Raw genomic sequence first — 23800 nt, 5'->3', positions numbered from 1 at the left:
CTTGTATATTCGTCTTTTTTTTTCCTTACTTCCATTTCCCACTGCCTCCTCCTCCTTTGGGTTCACCTTCCCCCTCCCCTCTTGTCTGTCAGGGAATGCCCTTCTGTTATGTCACTTACCATCCTGGCCACTTGACCACAGAAATGAATGGTGAGTAACTCTTGCCCTCAAGGATGTCACAGTCTAATAAGCTTGCAATGAAAATCATTGCTCCAAATAATAAAGCTATGTCGGACTGTTACTAAAAGACAGCACCTGCTGAATAATCAGGAAAGAAGTTATTCAGTGGAGTGGGAATGCTTTTTTATTGTACTTCATTTTGTTTTATTTCTTTGCAATTGAGCAATTTTCATATTCAGTTTTTTATATAATTGCGTTTCATAAATGGAAGCTTGCTCTAAATTTTCACATCTCTGTTACATTAGTATGGTTGACCCACTTCAATTAATAGAGGTAAACTTTTAGCAAAAGCTACAGAGATTTATTTACTTAATAAGCATCTATTGAGTAGCTACTTATGCAGAGGACCTCCTTACAAATCAGGTACAGGAGAGACAGCAGGGATGAGCTCTGGCCCCTGTCCTCAAAGGCGCTACTTGGGGGACACATGCCATGAACAGAAAGAACTGGGGAGACCAGGCAGTGTATAAGGAAAGCTGACAGATACACTGGGCAGAAACCAACCAGCTTCAAGATCCTTTCCAGAAACTGCTTAAGGAAGGAGCCACTTTTTTTTTGGGGGGGGGGTCTCAGATCTAGGCTGGTGCCATGAATCTTTTGTGGGTGTCAAGTCACATTTATTGCCTGGGCTAATGCAGTAGTTCTCTTACTGGATTCTCTTCTATTTTAGTCAGAATTAGGTATACATGCATATTTAGCAGTCTCCAACCCCCCCCCCCACACACACACACTTCTACGTTTCATTTGAAGTTCTTATGTAAAGATCAAATCACATGCACTTCTAATTAAAGAATTCTACTCATACCTGTTTATACAAATATGGAAATGGAGAAAACAAAGAGCTGTACTAGTGACCCTAATGAGTGAATTAAAGTTGCATTAACAAGGCCCTCCCTCGGGCTGCAACGGTTCCGACATAGCAGTGCAAGCTGCCTCAGTGTGAGTTCCATCCCTGGCCCCAGAGGTGACCCACATGGTGCAGCAGACCTCTCCTGACCTGCCCACTGCTCCCCTCTGCAGTGTACTTTATCCTTCTGCCTGTTCTGCTCCCCACTCTGTCTCTGGTGAAGCCTTTCACCACCCCTTCACTTCTAGCCTGTACCCCAGCTCTGTATGCATCAATCAACCAATAAATCTTTTTTTAAAAAAAAGGGGGGGGGGAACAGTTTAAAAACAAAGTTGCATTAACAAACATGGATCTCATTTATATCTCTGCTCATGATGATGTGTTGATTTTAATGAGTACGTACTGTGTGCTCCACACAATGTAAGTCCTTTACATCAGGATCTCACTTAATCTTCTCAGCAATTCACAGAAGCAGCTATTTGTTCCTCTTTTCCAGATGCGGAAACTGAAGCTCACAGAGCTTAATCAGCTGACCCAAAATCACCCAGTAAGGGGGAGAGCCACTGCCATCATAATACTGCTATTCACAACTTAAAACTATGATTATTTGTTCCTCTACAGAGAACAGAGGTCTTTATCTTATTAGGACAATTACTGTAGATGGTAATAAATGATATGTTTTAATGTCATGGGCATCTATATAAATTTTAGATCTGGTATTTTTCTAAGGAGAGACCCAAATTAAATGAATATTCTTTTGTAAATGACAGTTTTACTAAAATAGTTCTTACTTGAATGAACAAATTATATTCTTTTCAGTATAACAACAAATAGAGTCCATTGAATGACTATAGTTCATTGACCCATACTTACCAACATTATTACTGCTCTTCCATTAGAGTAACTGTACACAGTTAATGGGGAGGACACCAGGGAGGCATTCACATGGCGTGCCCAAGGTCTATTTAGTTCAGGAAAGTTACTCTGAATGGAGGGGGAGTTAATATGAGTTGATCTTGTGTTTGGATACACTCAAACAGAATACAGCAGGAAGATGATCAATCTTTCTAATTTCTTATTGACTTGTCACAGAGCCAGATTAAAAAGTTATTCATTTCTTGAGCGTGTTTTCATGCTATCTGTGGTCTAATTACCCTCCACAGGGTCTGGTCATATGGATGAGTCTAGAGAAAGGTTCTAGAATATCTTGAATTTATACTTCTTAATTCATGTATAAGCTTATTGTAGGTGATCCCTGCCTTGACCTACCTAGGAAATCACACCTCTATTAGAAGAGAGAACTCCCCAAAATTCTGAAGAGCACTCATCTATAAAGAAAAATGTGGTAGATTCTACAGGATCACATCATGGAAGGAGGTTTGGTTTATAGGCTCAAGAAACTGAATTCCTGGAGATGAAATCAAATTAAGATGCTCATAATCTTTGGCCATCCAAAAGTCTCCTGAAAGCATTTCCTCCTGATATATTGGGTTGCCTTGAACACATAGCTCATTAATGGAATAACTTCTTATCTGAGTTTTCCGCTGTCTTAGGTGCATTGAGGATTACAAGCTTGGTGTGGACGGACGTTCTTGTCAACTCATTGCGGAGACCTGCCCAGAAGGAAGTGACTGCGGGGAAATCAGGGAGCTTCCCATGAACCAGACCCTCTTTGGAGAGATGTTCTTTGGTTACAACAACCATTCCAAGGAAGTGGCTGCTGGACAAGTACTGAAAGGAACATTCAGGTAAACTTCATGTTCCTAGAACTGATTATTTAGGGTCCTTGATGGCTCTTTTTCCTTGAAGGTTTTAAACTAAGCATGCATTCCTATCTTAGAACAAGGTAAATATGATACTCAAAGGAATGGTCTCTCCCGTGGTCTTCTCCAAGTCTGAATTCTTCCTTCCAGAACCATGCTTCCTATAGGTGTACAGTGAAGTGCTAAGTCAGTCTTCACCTGAAGGATTTTCAAATGTTCCATTTCTGTGTTCCCTGTATAGATGAATTCAGAATAGTAGTGATACCAACATTACAGATTTTCAGGCCGCGTCTCCCAGCCAGGCACAGATCCCAGGTTGCTGCAGCAGTGCTGAGTCTCAGCCACTAGGGCGACAATGGATCTGTGTCTCACGAAGCCGCAGCAGGAACTTTGCAGATGCTTAAGCGAGCAAGTGAGGAGGCAAACTGGTTCAGAGAAAGAAAAAGTTCAATGAGGAGAAAAAGAGCAGAAATAAAGTAAGACTCTTGGGCTGGAGGAACCAGGCCAGGGAGGGGCAAGGGAGCCAAAGTGGAGTCTTGTCGCAGGGAATATAGCCCTTCTTTCCCTGATTATTCTGGGGCTCCACCAGTCTCTTTGGATGGGTTAGTTTTTGGTGTCTCACCCACTGTCTTAATGTCCCTGTGCCTAGAACTAAGTTTCCACCTCCCATCCCTTATCTGAAGAGTCCTTTTTCTTTATTGTCTTTGTTCTGGAAGGTCCTATTGTGCCCTGGGGTGTTTGGAATTTGTTGCCCTTATCTCTGGATCCTCCTAACTCTACTGAAGTCAAATCCCTGAAGCTGCCTAATTACCCCTAACTTGCCTTAGAATTCACCAACCTCAAGTAAGGTCCAAGGATCCCTGAGGGTCCCTGAGATTTTTTTTTTTCATGGGATGGTCAAGGTCATGCCCTTTCCAACCACACAGAGGCAGGATTTTCTTCATATACTTCAACCCAAACAATATATACAGTGAGTTGAATGCAGAGGTGAGAACTCAACTGACTTCTATTAAGTGAGACATTAAAGTATTTTGCAATAAGTACAAATAATGTCACTTCTCTTATTATATATAACATGTAAATATTTAATGGGTTTATTATTATTATTTCAAATGAATTAATATGTATTTTAAAAATTTTCTCCTTTGATTTTGTATATGGTAAGCCTGATAGCTACGATTCACATTGACAAAAGCCGGCTTAGGGCCTTCAATTATTTTTACAAGTATGAAAATTTCCTGAGAACAAGACATATCAAACCATTGATTTAAATTATTTGTAGGAGATTCCCCATTTGAACCATGTCCCTGTTCTCTCTTAGTGTATTTCTATACACATTCCCCTTAACCCATCCTTCCTGGGAGATGATGATGATGATGATGAAAGTAGAATATGGACCAGAAGTTGATAGCAGCCTGGGCTGAGATTCTTAGCAGGAAGAGTAAATGCTTGAGGCAGTTCTTGAGGTTGATTGCTTTTTATGTTATACACAGGAAACTTCACTAGTATGCTCCCTTTGTTTGCCAAAGGCAAGCAGTGAGGTGTCATAACTAATCTTTTGCGGCTGAGTCTTCACTGCTGTCTAGAAATGAGAACTTTGTTCAGACCTTGTGGAGAGCAGTCAGGAAGCAGGGACTGGGATGAGAATGTGAAAAGAAAATTCAGCCTCTTGTATAGGTCTTTTCTGGTGGCTTATTTTCTTATCTCCTGCAGCTCCCATCTTGTTTCTCAGCCCCATGTCTTACTCCAGACACCTACATCAGGTGGAGTCAAGAGGGAGGAGAAGTTTTTGGTACACAAAGAATGTGTTCATTGAGTTGACATATAGGTTGCCTGAGGACTGGGGTTCAGCTGAAAATCAGCCTCTATTTCCAGGCAAAACAACTTTGCACGAGGATTAGAACAGCAACTGCCAGATGGTCTTGTGGTGGCCACTGTCCCCCTGGAGAATCAGTGCCTGGAGGAAATCTCAGAACCCACCCCTGACCCTGACTTCCTGACTGGTGAGTGTCACCCTAGACAACCCTCCCTCCCTCCCTACTTTTTTCCTCCCTTCCTCCATCACTCCTCCCTTTCCTACCTCTCTCCATTCCTCCCACCCTTCCTTCCTCTCCCTCCCTCCTCCTCCCCTTATTTATGTATCTATTGGTTTATTGCTTTTAAATGAAGAAAAATATTTTCAATTTTTTTGTCCTTATTCTTGTTTCATGGAGGTAATGTTGGCTGACAACACTGTATATAATTCTGAGGTACAGTTTCACCCCTCTTTAGATACCTGTTAACACATCACACCCACCATCAAAACTTTATTTAACCTGCAAAAATCAGACAGCTTCCTATTGTTTCATAAAAATCAAGACTCTTAACCTCACTTGCTTGGCTTTTGAAGCAGTGATTTCAGTGATAAAAACTTTGTTATAACATTGAACACTGGTAGCATTATTTGTCAGTAAAATTGTTAATATTATTATCTCATCATTTGAAAATGGTCATAATAATACTGTTCTTTCCCTGCTAGTCTTCTAGGGGTTCTTTGAAAATAAATGGTAGAATAATGTAAGAGTTTAGAGTTTTGGGTGGATTAGAGAAAGTGACCAGGTCTCAGTAGCGGAGGAGACAGAAGGTGGACAGCTGTCATAGTCTCAATATTTGTCCCTGGCACTGCTCAGTTCCCTGGGGAGGTGTACAGAGCAGGCTGAGGGAGCAGAGTATGACCTGGCACTGCTGCCACAGGTCACATGCCCCTGGGTTTGGGTCCTCGCTCTGCTGCTTTCTAGCTGTATGAGCCAGACAAAGCCATCTCTCTGAAAGAAGATCACAGCCCCAAGCTGCTTTGAGCCAGGGCTGCTCCTCCCCAAGCTCATTATGGGCTAAGGTGCAGATTCCTGGGAAAAGGCAGGACCCTCAGGGGATGCTTCTTCTCTCTGTGCCTCTGAATAATCCCTGTTGGTGCCTCTTGGCCCAGAGAAGATGTTTCACTGTGTTCCAAAGACCCATAAATGGCAGACCCATAAATTGGCAATCAACCAAACACTCAGCATTACTTGCTAGAATACCAAACATGAGCTCAATTTCGTTGCTGACTTCATTTATTTCCACATTACTTCTTTCACTTCCTCATTCTATGTCTTTTTCTATTCTGTACCTTTCTTCAGTTTTCCTTCCTTTTCTAATGTGGATTTTACTGAGTCAGCCTAATCCAACTATCAAGTTATATCCAAAAGCTAGGCTTAAACCTGGATAGTATCAGAAGTGGGTCTGTCTGAGGAAAGTATGTAGTGATGATAGCATGAGCTCTGGAGCCTGACAACTGTACTCAGCTCCTCAGTGGCTGTGTGCTCTCAGACAAATTACTTAACTTCTCTGTTCCTCAGATTTTTCACCTGTTAAGATAATTAGAATACTGTCTTCTCATTAGGATGGATAAAGAGATAAGTTAACATTTATGAAATTTTTAGAACAGTTTCTGACACATAATAACTTATATGTTTCTTAAATGAATAAATATACCAAAGAAGAAAAAAAAATGAACAGTTTAGCGAACAAATAGTGTTGTCCTATAGGAAAAGGAGAGAGGACAAGAAAAAAACAAGTAGATATGTTATGAACCAAATGTAAACCTTGAATTCAGTTTCTGCCTGAAAGACTTCACACAAACACACCACACACACACACATCACCTCCTTACCCCCCCCACACACACAGAATGAAAAAAAAAATTAAAATTAAAATGCAGCCTCTGGACTTACCCCCTAAGCCTACATCTCTGGTGTTAGGGAATCTCGCCTTCTTGTTTCCACATCATTTTCTGGGAAACACTTCCCTTGTGTGTAAAATGCCTTGTAAAGGGTGTGTGAGATAGCGCCAGAGCATGGGGTAGCCTCCACCCCACTGATAAACCACCTGCTTCTGTTTGAAGGTCCACCGGGACCTTGCTCTGACACATTGTAACTTACTGTGCTTGTGAAGAGACATGGCCTCCATCACCAGGCGGGGAGGAGCCCAAGTCGTGTGTGCTCTAGGAAATTTCTCATGAAGGAGCAGATGGGTAGATTTTAGAACCATCAGAAGAACACGTGTTTGATTCGACATCTTTGGCAATAAGGAAGAGATCTGAACTCGGTTCTCATCCACCATAGAAACTTGTTTCTCCCCTGTGCCCTTTGACCGCTCTCACTTTGGGATATTGGAAGAAAGGAGTAGAATGAAGCTGGATGTGACACTTCTTTATTTATGGGCCTGAGACAGTGAAGCCAAACATTTCTAAGAGTGTACAGGGAATGCTTGTTGACCTACTTCCTTTCTAGCCTTTGTTTTTGATCAATTATGACTAAGAGGTGGGCCTAGTTAGGCCAAGAACATATATTAATATTTGATCTAAGAAGGAATCATTCTTGTTTTTGCAAAGTCTAGAGTAACTAGAAGACCCAGTTAAATATGGTTGCCCAAATTTCTTCCATCTCAGATTTTTAGCTCTGGTAATGTTTTAATTGTGCCTTTCCTGACACAATTTCCTGATAGTCACCCAGAGACTATCCAGTCACCCAGTGTTATGTGACCCCATAACACTGTTTTAGGTCATAGTGCCCATAAACCTGCAAGCTCAGAAGATTTTAAAACCAGAGTGATATTCAGAATCTTTCAGATCAGCATTTCTAAGTGTAGTTTGTTTGTTTTCATGAAAAACCAGTGCTTCACTTGATTACTTTTGGAAAGATCCTAATATCCACCTCGTAGCAATTCACAACCTCTTAGCATGAAACAGGCTCCAAGAGGCCCGCAGGATGAGAAAATTCCCTTTGACTTTATTTAACCTGTCAATACCAAATCTGTGGAACTAGAGGATCTTTTTACACGCCGTATCTATTTCCATCTTGCAGAATGACTGGCTTGAAGAACATGCTGGCAAATATTGATTTATGTGTTTATCTTGCTGATGACTTCCCCTATATCAAAATAACACTTAAGAACTCTGAGCCTCACTGACCTTTTTGTGTTGCAAGTTGTATGGAAATAAATGAAGACCAAGCAAATGAGACCAAGTGAGGCTGTTTATTCACAGCTTGTTTGGAAGGGGTCAGTCACCATCCAGCTTTTGGGCAGAGACTGGAGGGCACCAATTGAATGGAAAAGTTTTTATTTTGGAGTGGAGCAAAAGTGTGTCCTGATTGAAGCTGTGGGTATGTAAGTGGGACAACTAGCTAGGAATGACCCCTTCTCTACAATTGGTCAGCAGGTCTGTTTGGTTTTCTCCGGTTGAACCTAAGTTGGAAGCAAGAACAAAAATAGGCAAGAGTATTAATCAAGCCTTGGCCGTATGGAGACGGTTGACACAGGGGTTATCATTTGGCTTCCTAGACTGGTTGCTGGAGGTAGTGAGATGACTCGCTGATAGCAGACTTATAGACTTATAAATTCTTGGGTTCATTACTGGAGATAATAAGTTGGTTTCCTGGGCTGATTGCTGCCAACGGTGGGACAGAGTTCTATTGTTGTATGTGGTCTAGTCATTATCTCTTGTATTTTCTCTGCCTCACTTGAGAAAAAAGAAGTGATCCAGAGTTCAGGCCAACCAGGTAGAAGGAACTGCTTGCTACATTCATAGGCTCAGCAAATGCTACACTCACTAAATCTATGTACACTTTAGAACTCTGTGCTCTTTGGAACTTCTTCAGTTCATACAAAAGAAACAGACTCTTGGCTTTAGAACTTTGGGGATGATAGGTCCCCTGACATTTCAAGTAAAGTAACAAAAGAAACTTGCTTTCTTCTTGTCTCCTTCCTCCTTCCTTCCTTCCCTTCTTCCCTTCTCTCTCGTTTCCTTTCTTCCTCGCTTCTTGATTATACATAGGCATATTTGATCAACCCTTTTTCAAGCATAAGTAGGGGAATAATAATATTTTCCCATGTGAAGACATTTTGGTATGTTTCATTTGAAAAAAGAGTCATCCAGAAATATATTCCAAGTGATAAAATAAAATAAAAAACTACTGCTGACTGCATGTCAAGGGCACACTGAGGAAGAATCCTATGACTCAGCTAGAAAATAAATACTTTAAAAAATTCCCTTTCTTTTTTAAAGATTTATTTATTTATACATACAGAACTGGGGTACAGGCCAGAGGTGTAGGGGCAGTGAGAGTCTTCACCAGAGACAGAGTGGGAAGCAGAACAGGCAGATTGATGAAGCACACTGCTGAGGGGTGCAGCGAGGGTCAGAAGAGGTCTGCCTGCCATGTGGGTCACCTCCGGGCCAGGGACTGAAGCCGCACTGAAGCAGCTGCAGCTAGGCAGTGCTGCGTCCAAACCCGTTGTGCCACCAGGGAGGGCCCAACAGTTCTCTTTCTTTTTAACTAACAGGAATATTATCCTGTAAGTGGGCACAGAGCAACTCTGTGGAGCATCAGCAGTTATGTAACCATTTCCCTGACTAATGCATAGCATAAGTGCACTCAGTAGAATTGTTGCTTAGCAGTTACGGGAGGGTTCGGTGGTTTGGCTCATCCATGGTGAATGCAGGCTACTGCCAACGCTCCCCACTCCAGACAGACACACTTCCTTTGTTTATCCTTCCCTCTGTTGTTCTAAACTAACGCTTGGGAATTTATAACAATAGCAGCAATTAAGAAATGTCAACTTGACACAATTTGGGGGGATGAGAGAGGTCTGGAGAATGATATTCTAGAAGCCATCCCTATATATGGTGCTTTGTCTTTTTTCAATGTGTTTCTATACCTGTAATTTTATTTTGTTTTGACAATCTATGTGTAAATTAGGTACAGCAAATACTGTTATCCCCACTTTTCAGACATGAAAACAGAAACAAAGGAGTTGCCCAAACCAAACTTACACAGCTGGTTGGAGACAAAGAATTGAAAAAGAAGCAAGAGGTCACCTCAGCTAAGTCCCTCAATTTTCAGGTGAAACAAATGAGAGAAGATTTCCTAGTCAGGAATTCAGAAGAAAGAAGTTCAGGCTGGGGTGACCCAAGGGCAGTTAGAAACTGTCCCTGCAATAACACTGGGGCCTAGCACTCACACCTCCATTTCCTTTCCCTCGGAAACTCAAGTTAAAGGGAATGCCTTCTAGTATAATAGCTAATATATGTCTTAATATATATCCCACAGTATGCATTTATAAAGCATGCATGTTTTATGTCCTAGTGAAGTCTGTGGCAGGAGTCAGACTTGTTAAGTTTGAATTTCATTTATATGCATTTAAACTCACAATCAGGGGCTCTTTTGTGGCGTGGGGATTAAATCTCAGTGCTGTCACTACAGTGGCCAAAATTTGATCCTGACCAGGGAACTGATGACCATGGTGCAGCAAACCTCTCCGTTTCACCCCTCACCTGCTGCTCCCCTCAGCACTGTCTCTGTCTCTGGTGAGTCCTTTCACCCTCTGTACCTCTGGCTTGCACCCCAGTTCTTGTATGCAAAAACAAATAAATAAAACATTTAAAAAATCAAATCAAATCATAATCAGCTTAAAAACCAGAGAATGTAGTGGCATGATTGTTTTCACCCAGATTAATGCCTCAAAGAAAAATATTTAAAAGGAAAATATACTGAAAGACTTTTCTTAGATTCAGGGAACTTCAACTGCTTGAGTTAAAATTGAAGAAATTGATTCACTAAGCACCTCTCCTGACCTTTTCCCTTTGTGCCTTACCAATAATTATTCCCATATGACTCACACAAAAATAGAAATTTGGTAATTACTCAGCTAATTTTGATAAGAGTTGACAAGTAGCTAATTAATCCCTCCCACTCTTTATCCAGTTTAGGTATCTCTTTAGTTGATTTAACTGGAAGGAAGCATGAGTCAAAATGGCAGGCTAATACACTATGTGTTATTTCCATTATCTGTATGCACACACTTGTTCTCCTGCTTTCTTTCTATCATATGTCTGTCGATTTATCTATTTAAATTTGCTGTGTATATTGCCATTATGTATATTTTGCATATATACATATGTATATTTTGCATATATACATATGTATATGTGTATGCCTGTATATCTGCATGGGTGTATATAACTCATACATATAGCAAATATTAGGCATAGAAAAGAAGCTATATTGGTTCCCTAAATTTAGCAAGGTAATTTTTTTTTTATTTCCTGTGGCCTAATTATTTTGTTTCTGTAGCACTCTATATTTATAGTATTGGCTAGAGTTCAAAAAGGGTCTGACACACTTCCTCCAAGGTGCTCAAACAAGAATAGCCCATTATAACATCTCTAAGAGGCTACCAGGATGTGTTTGTTGACAGTGACCTTGGACAGTTGACCTAGCTTCTCAGAATCTCACTTCTTCCATCAGTAAAGGGGGAACCACAGACAGATAAAGGGCCTGTTACTGTCTGGCACATGGATGGTGTTGAGCGCAGGGCCTGCCTGCCCTTTGATGACTTAGTCATGCTGACACTGTCCCTCCTGGTAAAAAGAAATAAGCATTATCAGCCTCAGAGTAATTAAAACTTAAATACTGAACACAAATCAGTTAAATGGGACAGAAAAATCAATGTTATCTGGTCGTGAGCTGAGTCAATTACTGCAACTATTAAAGAGAGTAAAATCTGGTGTGTTACAGTAAGGCTGGAGTTCCGTATAAATTTATTAAGAGAATATTAGCATAGAATTGTTAAGCGCCCCAACCAGCCTCAGCTGCCTCTGAAGCTCCATCCTGGCTCATCCCGATGACTTGGGATCTTATAAAAACATCATCTCTAAGCCTCAGTTTCCTCGTGCATAAAACACAAATAATACACAGTTCAGAAGAATCAAGTGACTATATATGCAAAACATTTAGCAAAATAGTTGAGCAAGAGTTCAATAAATGGTGTCATTACTATGACTCCAGAAACTGCATCAGAGAGAGTTTTCTCACAATGACACTCCTGTCTATTACACTTAGGGCTTGTGAATCAATGCAAACTTTCAGCCTGGGTCTCCTCTGTCCCTAGGGATGGTGAACTTCAGCGAGGTGTCGGGGTACCCAGTGCTGCAGCACTGGAAGGTCCGGTCTGTGATGTACCACATCAAACTCAACCAGGTGGCTGTCTCTCAGGGTGAGTACAGCAGCATGCTGTTCCTCCTGCCTGCTTGCAACTCCTTTCCAAGGGTACAGCCACTGATCCCATTGTTGAAGAGGTAGTCTTAGCTGTAGCTGTGCTGTGAGATACATAACCTGTTCATTCAGATTCACCCTAAAGGGCAAAGGGCTCAAATCAGATCCTTTTCTAAGAATAGATAAAATTGCAAGTTTTATCTTGGACTATAGAAGAGCTAGAAAGGGCAAGGCAGGAACCACTGAAGATAAAGACCTACTTCAATTTTTTTTCCCCCTGGGGTCACCCAGTGTGTAGAGGATCTACAAAAGCGGATATTTTATAAGTCAACAGATTAAACTTTCCAAATGCAGAAAGCATCCCTGAGAGTTTCCACACAATGAAGAAAATGAGAGAAAGAAAACAAGAGGGAGGTGAGTGGAAAATAGAAAATAGCTAAGTTTCCAAGCCAGCGAAATAGAAATAGAAATAGGTAGCTAGATTCTAGATAAAAGGATAGATAGGTGACTTATAGTGATGGATGGCAGAGATAGATAGGATAGACAGATTCAGTTTTTCCTCTATCTGTATCAATAGGAGTAGTAAATTCCAAACTTACTTAGAACACATTGTTCCAAAACAGAACAGTGAGGCTCCTTATATAAGTATTCTTTAAAATTTTAGAAACAACTGCCTTGAGTCAAGCATTTCCTAACAGTTAAGGAATTTCAGTGTGCAATGGGAAATTTCCTATAAATACAACTGTAATAGAGGTGCATATCTTTATTCCACTTTATCCCCATGGGCGAGCAGAATGTTATTTAGCATCTTCCTCTGAGTCTATTTAGAGGATATACCACATCTGAAGTGTATACTACAGTTGGATTCTACATGTTAGATTAAAGAGAAATGATATTGGGGACACAGGATGACGAGGCAGAGAGGAGCCTTAGGGTCAGCAATAAGGAGGGACTGACTAGGGCCAATGTGAAGGGGCTTCAGGGTGGAGACACAGGGAGTTATGAAGAAAGTGACACGTACCCTCATAAAGAGTGAAACTGTGCAAGAGAAAGAAATCGTTTCGAAGATATAGAGAGTATTTCCATAGGACCAAAGGGACTTGCATTTTTTCAAAACAGGAAAATCTTATGGGAAAGAGAGTTTGGGATAGGGATCTTACTAAAATAATCTCTGCTGGTACAGATAACTGCTAAGAAAGAGCTAAGCTGCTGTTTATTCTAGAAAAAGGTGGTGGTTGCAACCCCACCCTGTTCATGTACTCACCTAGCATGGGTGCTATGTTCATCAGGGCTTAACAAGGAGCCACTCTATTGCCACGTGCCTTCAGAGTCATACCTGGCATCCCAGGTAATGTGGACTTCAACACTTGGGGTCTCATACCGGGTTGGACTCTGCCTCATCCTGGTGGGACAGAGGTATGGAGAAAGGACGATTATATAAAGCTGTCAATTCCAGAAGATACTGGATTTGGAAATATTGCCTTTGGTTATCATTCTGACAAGTATATTCTCTTCACCAGGGAAAACAAATCCAAGATTTGACTGGGAGCAGGGTGAAAAGAAAAACACGTCCTTTCTGCCATTTGTCATTGCCTAGTCCTTAAACTTATCATTATCTGAAATAAATAGAAACAGCGCTTTAGTGACTGTTTTACTTTTCTCCTTCCACGATTTTTCCATTACCCATTTCTATGTCTGCGTCTACACTGTACAGAGTGGGTCACTACCCTCAGTCAGGATACCTTTCCTCCCTGACTTTGTACACACACACAGTCCTACACACAAGCAGCTGAAGTGTTAGGGAGCAATATTTTATCTTATGAAAGAAAATGTTCTCTGCTGGTGTTTTTGTTTCTATTTTATATTATGTTATTCTTTCCAATTTTTCCCCCTCAAATGCTATTATTTGAGCTCACTAAATTGATTTAATGTCATGACTTGTGATTTGTTGGAAAAAAAAAGAGAGAGAGAGAGAGAGAACAATAATGTTGCCTAAGCAGGGGGTGGCTGAGATCTGGCAATGTTTTGTTCAACATGCACCAAGTTAACAACATAACCAACTAGCTTGAGGACATAATCATTTGGGAACTGAAATACTGAAATGTCTGAGTTTGCTAAATGAAAAAAAGCCCTGACAATCCCCACCTGTTCTCGGCATCACTTGAGGCCACACTGACTTCTCCACGTTTGAAGTAGAAGCCTCCGGGAACCTAGATACTCTCCTTGTGAGTCCTCATGTTACTCTTAGCTGATGTTTTCTTCCTAGCCCTCAACAATGCTCTCCACTCCCTTGATGGAGCTACATCTCGTGGGGATTTTGTGGCTTTGTTGGACCAGTTTGGCAATCATTACATCCAGGAAGCCATCTATGGCTTTGAGGAATCCTGCTCCATCTGGTACCCAAACAAGCAGGTCCAGAGGCGACTCTGGCTGGAATATGAAGACATCAGCAAAGGTGAGTGACATGATGCAAACTCTGCACCGTATGCAGTCAATGCCCACCTAGGTATGATCTATCGGGCCAAACTAAAGGAGGCTGAAGGCAAAGGACTCATTTAGATGTTGCTTCACTGCTCTGTGCCCTTCTTTTTTTTTTAAGATTAATTTATTTATGCATAAAAGAACTGGGGTGTAGGCTAGAGGTATGGGGTGGTGGTGGTAGTGGTGGTGGTGGTGAGAGGATTCTCCAGAGACAGACTGGGGAACAGAACTGGCTGATCTACTGAAATACACTGCTGATGGGAACAGTGGGTCAGACAGGAGAGGTTTGCCGTGCTATGTCGGCCAGCGCCCTGGCCGGGGATAGAACTCATGCTGCAGTGACTAGTGATCGCTTAATAGTACTGTGTCTTTAACCCTTGTGCCACCAGGGAGGCTCCTCTGTACCCCTACTTAAAATTGGATTGTTTATTAAAACTGAGTCTCAAAATGGAAGTGTTCGGTTGAAATTTCAGATGCAAATGTGGTCAAAATTGTATGATCACTATGTTAGTTATCAGAAAATGTCCTCTAAGATGTGGCTCCCATGCATTCTTCTATCTGAGCAATGTCCAAGCGTTTGATGACTCATGGAGAAGGGGAAAACTACAGTATCCCCAATTACTTCCTGCCTCCACTCATCCCAACCCACAGTATCTGGCAACCACTTACCTGTAACTGCAAAGTAAACCCCTCTAGCTCCACCTGCCCTGTATGGCCCATTTTTCAACTGATTGTGCTATAGGGAGATATCCACTGGCCCAAGTGCTTATATAGATCTGGATTAACAGCCTCATAAATAGATGCTTTGTCCACAGTTTTAATGGCAAATTAGTATTTAGTCCAAGAAGAGGAAGACGTTTGAGGTTTTGAACCCTCTGAACTCACCTTTGGTAGTGGAGGAGGACTGGCTGATAAATGTATTCTGATCAACCAAGGCTGGTTTGCCATTCATGGATTTTCTTCTCCTGAACTTATCCTTATGGCATCCTGATGAGGCCACAATGTGGATGTGTGAGTTGCTAAAGGCCAAGGAATGAAATTAACACAATGAAAACTCAAGAAGTAGGTCATCCTAAGATTTAATGGCCAAGGTCCCTGTGAGACCAGGGGCCCTCTGCTGTCAACAGTTCTGCTGTGGGGGAACGTGCCCCTGTGGCTGAGATGCCGTCAGTTCTCTAAGCCCCTGATTTATCTCCTCAAGAGGCAGTGGAGGCGCAAGAGCCTGTCTTTCTGGCTGGGAATGCTCTTCCAGAAAAAAGCTAAGATCTTATATCTAGGCTGCAGTTATTACAACATTTCATCTCAAGCTTTGATTTCTCTAGACTCAAAGACATAATAACGACAGACTTTTGGTTTCTCTTCAAACTTGAGCATCTTAAAATTGTTCTTGTTCCAAATTACTAAGAAAAGAGTGTCATGTAAGCAAATATAGATAAGACCAGTTCCAACTGGCAAATTGTTCTTACACTTCTCTGCCAGAATCTAGTGGCTGAACCAAAGGGCTAAATCCTCCTCAACTTCTGTTTAACAGGGGTTCAAGGATAGTCAGACTCAAGGACTCCTTGGAGATGAAAGTAAAAGTCTGACCTGCCCCAGAACTACTGGCATTTTCCCTTCTTCTAGCCCAAGCACTCAGGAGGAAAGTTGACCATGGCCTTGGCACAATGCCCAATGCTTCTTGATCTCAAGCCATTCTTACCATATGGCAGCAAGTTTTTTCACAGTCCAACTCTTGCCTTTAGTTTGTATAAATATGATATATGCATTCTCCCCACTTGTTAACAATCGTAAAAGACATCCAAACATTTATTTTAGTATGTCTGGGTTGGCTTCAGTTGTCCATGTAGAAGCCCCACCTACTCAGCCACTTCCAGATTTTCTCTCTACATCCTAGGATTTATCTCTTTTTTGTTTGTTTGTTTGGTCTGATTCTTATTCATAAATATTTTTCTCCTCCCCAGACATTAATTTCCTTTTATTCCTGTATGAAGGCATACAACCAATTAAGAATTATGAGTGCATAAGACAAAGAGAAATTTCCTTCCACTTTTCTGCATTCTGAGAGGATGGTACTTATACACTAGTAGTGGTAACATTCTGAGAGGCTTCACCAGCCATGACCTACAAGTGACACTATTTTGGGCTTGAATCCCTTGATTATATGTTCTTGCCTTCTCTAACTTTAAAATTCTTTCTAATGAAGAGTTTCCTTATACTTTACTTCTGATGACCAGATACCTAAAAATATTCCTATATTGGATAGAAAAGAAGGTTTTCTAAGGGTCTGATGAAATAGAAGAAGCATGGGACTTAGGAGTTGGGAGTCAAAAAAAAAAGTCAACCAGGTGACTTTTGTTTAGTTAGATAACAATTGGAATCTAACCTTGATATCCTCTGTAATCTCTTCTAGCTCTGATAGTTTACAGAGCCTTATGAGAAGCTTTCTATAAGAAGCTTTTTCAGGTTAAGCATTTGTGTAAAGTTTCTCTTCTCTCTATAAATCACTACAAAGATAGGAGTGTAGGTTACCTTTCAAATTGGTGCTCTGTGGGTAGACAAGATATGGAAGCAAACTAAATATCCCCAAACAGACAAATGAGTCAAAACTTTGTGGCATATATACACAATGGAATATTGCTCAATGGTCAAAAAAGAAAATCATATCATTTGTGGTGACATGAATGGAACTGGAAGCAGGTCAGAAAGAAAAAGATAAATATTAGATAGTTTCACTTACATATGGAATATGGATAAACCAAACAGAAGGTCAAGAAAAAAACATAACTCATAAGCTGACCATAGAGTAAGAGGTGGAGAGAGAGAGGTCAAAACAGGGGAGGGAAGAGCACAAGAGACTGTGGACATGGCTCACGGGTGGTATGGGAGCAGGAGAACTACACCTGAGGGGAGAAATCGATTACTGCATAAAAACAACAATGATATATAAGAAAATAAATAAATCGATTTAGACTAAATAAATAAATCACTATAAAACTTCTCAAGGATAGGTGTTATGCCTTATTCCACTTTAACCTCCTAGGAGCTTGAAGCTCTAAAACAGAGCTGGGTGTGTGGTTAGCCTTCTTGTTGCTGCTGCTTATTAGTGAGGGGGTGGTGGTGATGGGAATGGTGGCAAAAGTCAGGTGCCAGACTCCCCATGTGGGCTTTACTGTAGACATGTAAAATGCATGAGTTATGCTTCAGCAAAGAAAACTCAGATCTGGGCATTTTAACCAGATCGTCAGCAGACATTGATTTGGCACAATTCTCTCTGGTTTGGCCATACCAAAATTTAGTAACTCCTGTCTTTAAGTAGGTCTGACTGAAGCCTAAGAAAAATTCCTTCCGTGTCTAAGATGTGTCGTGTTAACATTTTTACTTACAGAGCAAATAGACTATCAGAAGTGAACATTGCCAAACTCCTCTCCCACCAGTTCTAAACCTTTGTATATCTTGTCTCATCCTCTGTTGCCCTGACACCTCAGAATGAGTCAGAAGTTCCTCCTCTCCAGTAGCCTTACCCCCTCCCCTCTGGGCTGCCTCTTCATCCTCACACTCTCATTAATCTTCATCTTTTAAATTATTACAACCTCTTCAGCCACTGAAGTATCACTTCCCTGACTTTATGTCTTTCAAGAAAATAATCTCTTCATAAACATGTGGCTCCCTTACCACTGTCTTCTCTTCAAATGGCACTTATTTGTCAGCATATCACTATCAAATTGTTTGAGTGAGTAATTTATACACCTTTTCTCGACTTCCTCACATTCCTTTCACTCTTCAAAGCAATGCTTTCAACAACTTCGTTCCAAAGACATATTTTGTTCCCCGCATGAACAGCACAGAAATCAGGAACTTCTTAGCGAGAGCTCCCTATGTCTGGTGACTATTTTCTCAACCTCAGCTGAAGAATTTTTCCCTCTTGACCAGCTTTGTCTTCTCCATTTTTCTTCCCTTGGTGTCCTTGAAACTATTCTGTCCAAATTCTTATCATGAGTCTTTGAATTTTAAATTTCATTCTTATTTTGCCCTTATTCTTCCAAAGTAATTGTTTATATTTGGTCATTTTCCAGAACTTCATTCTAGTACTCTTCACTTTTGATAAGTGATTCTCTTCTCTGGCCGCTTCTCTAATCCTTTCCTTTCCCCCATAGATTTGACAGACCCAGAAGCCCATTTACACTCAACATCTCTTTCTTCTACATCCCCTACATTCATGCACTACATTGATTCATCAAAATATAGAGTCCTTCATGTTCTTCCCCACGGTCCATATTCAGTCATTTGCAAAGTCCTGCCATTATTGACACCTAAATATTTTTTCAACACATATCTTCTCCTCTCCATTACTCAGTTATTTGAATTTACATTATCAGCTCTCATAAGAATGATAGAAGTATCTTTCTCATGGATCTCCTTTATTTTTTGTTTCCTGCCATTCTAGTCCATTATGTATTTCACCATCTAATGATGTGCATCTCCAGCTTGAAGCCCTTTACTAACCTCCTACCACCTTTTCGGCACAAACAGTATGACTTTACTCCCTGTATTAGTTTCCTAGGGTTGCTGTAACAAATTATCACAAACTGAGAGGTTTAAAACAACTCAAGATTATTCTATAACAGTTCTGGAGGCCAGAGGTTCAAACTCAGTTTTTTTTTTTTCAAAGATTTATTTATTTATTCATACAGAACTGGGGTACAGGCTAGAGATGCGGAGGATGAGAGGATTCACCAGGAACAGAGTGGGGAGCAGAACAGGCAGATCGACGAAGCACACTGCTGAGGGGAGCAGCGGGCGGGTCAGGAGAGGTCTGCCACGCCATGTGGATCTCCTCTGGGGCAGGCCGGGATCGAACTCATGAGGAATTGGCTTAAGCCTCTTAGTGCAGTGGTTTAACCCGCTGCGCCACCAGGGAGGGCCTCAGTTTTTTTTTAATTAATTAATTTATTTATGCACACAGAACTGGGGTACAAGCCAGAGGAGCAGGGGCAGTGACAGGATTCACCAGAGACAGAGTGGGGAGCAGAATAGGCAGACTGACAAAGTACACTGCTGAGGGAAGCAGTGGGCAGGTCAGGAGAGGTCTGCCGTGCCGTGTGGGTCAGCTCCGGGGCTCTCACTAAAGCGGCTACAGCTAATTTGCAGTGCTGCATCCTAACCAGGGAGGGCCCCAAACTCAGTTTCAATGGACCAAAGTCAAGGTGTAAATACAGCTGGCTCCTTCTGGAAGCTGTGAGGAACAATTCTTTCCATTGTCCTTTCCAGATTGCAGAGGGCAACTATATTCCTTGGCCCGGGGGCTCTTCTTCCCACTTCAGAGTGCATCACTCCAATCTCTGAGTCACATGACCTTCTTTTTGGCTCTTCTGCCTCCTCTAATAAGAATCCTTTTGATTGTACTGGACCCACCCAGATGATCGAGGATAATTCCCCTAAGTCAAGTTAATTTAACCACATCTGCAAAATCCCATTTGCCATTCACAAGTAATAGTCATTGGCCTAGGGTCCTAGTGTAGAGAAAATGACACTGGCATCTTTGGGAGCCATTTTCCCAGCTACCATGACACCTTCCCTCTCTAACTACTGCACCACTCACCACTCCCTACTCCAAGCACCCTCCATTCTTCTGCTAAAAAACCTCCCTCTTTGCTTCTAGAAGTTTTACGGCCCCTTAAACTCCATGCTGACCCTAGACCAAGGCCATAAATATTTTCACTAACGTTTCCACACTGTTCTTACTCATCCAGGTATTTTCTTTTAGATTCCTTTCCAGGAGTCCTCCTGGGATTCTCTCTTTTCCTCCTTTCCCTGGTGTCTGTTTTATTGCCTAATTTCTAAACAAATCCCCTCTCTTTCAGGCCCTTGAGGTCAACAAATTAGTCGTCTCACTGGTGATTTCTGTTTCTTACTTGGATTTCATAATTACCTCCATCAGCTTACATTTCCCAATTCAGCAGAAAAATGCTGTGTCCCTGCATCAGGCCTCAGCACTGAGTCCAGAATCAAGGTTCCCTCTAGTTTGGATGAAAGCATTGACTGTTCCAGCACATTCTGCCTCTCAGCCTTGTCCTCTATGCTACCTTCCCTGTGATCACTGCCTCCTTCCAACTGTCCACGGGCCACCTCCAGTGTCACCACTTACACGAAGCTTTCCTTGATGCTCTGGCAGAGTTCACTGGTGCCTATTTTATGCTCTCAGAGCTCCTTATACATATCCTTTGGCAGCCCTCTCCACAGCTCCCTGCTTGTCATTTCCCTGTATGGCTGTCTCCTGTGGCGGTAGACTTGACAACATTTACCATATTTCTCTTTTTAATTTTAAAAGTTTATTTAAAAAATCCAAAATGTGCAAAACAGAATAAAGTGAAAAAGTAAACCTCCCACCCATTCTTAGCTCTCAGTAACCTATTTCTGCATCTTGGAGACTACAGACATCCACAGTTATTACTGTCTACCGATCCAGAGGTATTCTTTTCCTAGCTGTCGGGAAGTGAACTAAGCAAGTTGTAGGAGAGTAGATATACTGGGGTCTCATCAATTTTAAAAAATTTATATTTAATTATTGTTGTATGTATGCATATGAATAAATATATAAATCTTGTAGGCTTTCACTGTACATATGTATTTATGTGTGTACTGTACATATATGTATATTAGAGCATGTACATGTATAGTATACATAATATATATATAAGCACATATATATGCAAATTATCTATTGTCTTCCAGAGTGGGGGATGGGGTAGTGGGATAAGTTGCTTTTTTGTACTGACAAATTTTTTACTGCTTTGCCACAAAAAAATCAGCCACTTTTATAATAGATCTTTGAAAACCTTAAAAAATACTCACTGAAAAGTTGATGTTACCTTGCATGAAGACTTACAAAGTTAAAAGCACACTGGCCCTCCCTGGTGGCACAACTGGTTAAAGTGCAGCACTGCAGGTGATCCACAGCCACTTCTAGTTCAATCCCCACCCCGGAGGTGACCCACACGGCACAGCAGACCTCTCCTGACCTGCCCGCTGCTTCCCTCAGCAGTGTACTTCATCATTTGGCCTGTTCTGCTCCCCATCCTGACTCTGGGGAATCCTCTCACTACCCCTGCACCTCTGGCCTGCACCCCAGTTCTGTGTGCATAAATAAATAAATCTTTAAAAAAATAAATAAAAGTTGAATTTAAAAAAAAAAAGACACAACCACAATTGTGTCTGTGTCTGCAGAGAACTGGACTTTGGCTAAAAGGCTGAGAGAGGGTACAACGCAACATGAACATTTCTTACTAGTCTGCGTCCTCACCCAAGACACAGTGTCCTGTGTCAAATTAGCATCCACTGTTTGTTGAAGGTTGAAGTAGTGTATCCTTTATTTTGTTCTTACTTCGAAAGAAACTGTAAAGGGCTATATGTGTGCAGATCCCAGAGAAGAAAGAAAAAAAAAAAAAGCAAGCTGTAGCTTCTTTAAATAAGAACTTCTGAGGGCTTAATATCAATCCTCCACCTGACACACTAACTACAGTCCATTCAGGAGTGGATTTATTTCTTTGGGTCTTTTCTTCCTTTTTTTTTTTTTTTCTTTTTCCAAAATCACTTTGATTGTTATTTTTCAATCTGACCTTTGCCTTTTGTTGCCTTTGTTCTGGGCATGTATCGGGGGTCAGTGGGTGACATTGGCAGCAGGTGAGCGCTTCCTTTTGCTTCACTATCTAGTTCATGATCTACACTTTTTTTGTAGTTAGTTTTTCTTTCTTGCCATGGGGAAAGCTTAAGAAGAATGGCTTCCTTTCCTCCAAGTCACAACTCAGAGTTTTCCCTTCAGGTGCTGCCATAGATCTGGGAAGTCTCAATCAGATTAGAGTCGGAGAAAAAGCTAAACCAGCTGGCATTGTATGTATTCACCTGGTATTGGGTTTTCACCACATCATATGCCACATTTTCCACCAATTTGATTTTGGGTAGATAAAGCCTACGGCAGATATGTTGGTCCCTCTTCCTCGGACAGTGAGCAGATTTCTGGTATGTCTGAACCAAAGCAATAGCTGATTGTCTTAGACGTCTTACTCTGGACTGCAATGCTGATCAGCAGAGACCCGTCCTGGGTGTTGATGCTAATGCAGTCGACGCAGGTCATCATGTGGACATGTGATGCAAGACGTGACTCTGACTGAGTTAAGGAAAGAACCTAGAAATCCAATGAAGAGTTAGAACTATAATTTTTATAATGCTTTATATTTGACAGTCAGCTCCAATGGCTCTGTCTAAGCACATTTAGCACAACAAAGTTAGCAAAGTGGCACAACAATTATGACCTATAGCTATTTTCTTGAAATTATCCATTCATTCATTCAACAAATACTTGCTGAGGGTCTGCTGTATGCAAAGCCCTGTGGTGAACAGAGAGGAAGTTTAGTGGAGACAGCTGGCTATGGCGGTCCCAGACAGACAGGGCTGATGAAGGCGTTGCTGAGATGAGCTTGATGATATCGTCAACAGAGGCTTAGAGAGGTGAAGATTTATTTGCATCTTCAAGTCCCTAAGGGTCTCTGATGGAACCAGTCCGTCATAAACTGGATCTGTTGGGAGGATGCGACTCTGAATAATGTTACCAAACAGCCACCATATTTTGAGCGCTTACTCTGAGTCAGGTTTAGCAAATCAGGTAACTTCTCAGTTAATCTTTTAACACAGATATCACTTAGGTCTTACCTTTCCCATCAATAGATAAGGAAACCGGGGCTCAGAGAGCTTAAATAACATGCATAGGTCCCCTAGCTGGTCAATGAGAGCACCAGCCAGGAAGGAAGAATGCGTCCCTCTGCTGAGATAGGCTACCCACCTCATGCCATTGTGCCTGCCAGCGGCACGAGGCAAGGTTCAGGCAGGAAGGCTGGTGGACAGATGGAAGTGGCCGCAAGATGTAACTGAAACCAGGACACTGGTCTAAGGTGAGGCCACCAGAGCAGAAGTCAGGTCTGCTTGGGCTTCATCGTGGGGCCTGCTGCTGTTCACCTGGAGTGTTTTAAAATTTTTGGTTCTTTTTGAGTATGAGCTGTGACTATGAGGCATGGCTGAAGTAGTTACTGTTTTCATCTACAGCCGTGCACGTCAAAATGTACTATGCATATGGACCACCTGAAACCTTCTTCAAATAGAGATACTGGTTCAGTATGTGGGGTCTGAGATTCTGGATTTCTAACAAGTGCTCTGATGATGGTAGAGCTACCGGTCAGATGACCATTTTCTGAATAGCAAAGTTATGTTCTTTTCTGGACGACCCTCAGCTAACCCTTGTCCTTCCTGCTTGGCCTGGCCCCTCTAGGAATGCAACACTGGAGCCCGGGCTTGGTGGTCTCTGAGGGGATGCCTTGGTACTGTCTCCACAGAGAAGTGGGATCTGCACAGGTAGGGGTGTGGTCCTGAACAGTTTTCTCCTTGGGCCAGGACTTTTCTCTGACAAA

At 41.6% G+C, this 23800-nt stretch overlaps 1 protein-coding gene across 1 annotated transcript in view; it reads left to right on the top strand.

Annotated features, from left to right (window-relative positions):
- Window positions 1-23800, top strand: part of ASTN1 (astrotactin 1) — a 314384-nt gene that overhangs the window by 228502 nt on the left and 62082 nt on the right. Inside the window, exons 13-16 of the mRNA XM_004688129.2 lie at window positions 2581-2775; window positions 4666-4793; window positions 11758-11862; window positions 14128-14316. Coding sequence (XP_004688186.1) covers window positions 2581-2775; window positions 4666-4793; window positions 11758-11862; window positions 14128-14316 — 617 coding nt within the window. The remainder of the gene's footprint in view (window positions 1-2580; window positions 2776-4665; window positions 4794-11757; window positions 11863-14127; window positions 14317-23800) is intronic.

Source organism: Condylura cristata, unplaced genomic scaffold, assembly GCF_000260355.1.
Source record: "Condylura cristata isolate star-nosed mole 26May11 unplaced genomic scaffold, ConCri1.0 scaffold00024, whole genome shotgun sequence".
NCBI classification, from domain to species: domain Eukaryota; kingdom Metazoa; phylum Chordata; class Mammalia; order Eulipotyphla; family Talpidae; genus Condylura; species Condylura cristata.
This window is presented reverse-complemented; position numbering and strand designations above follow the sequence as displayed.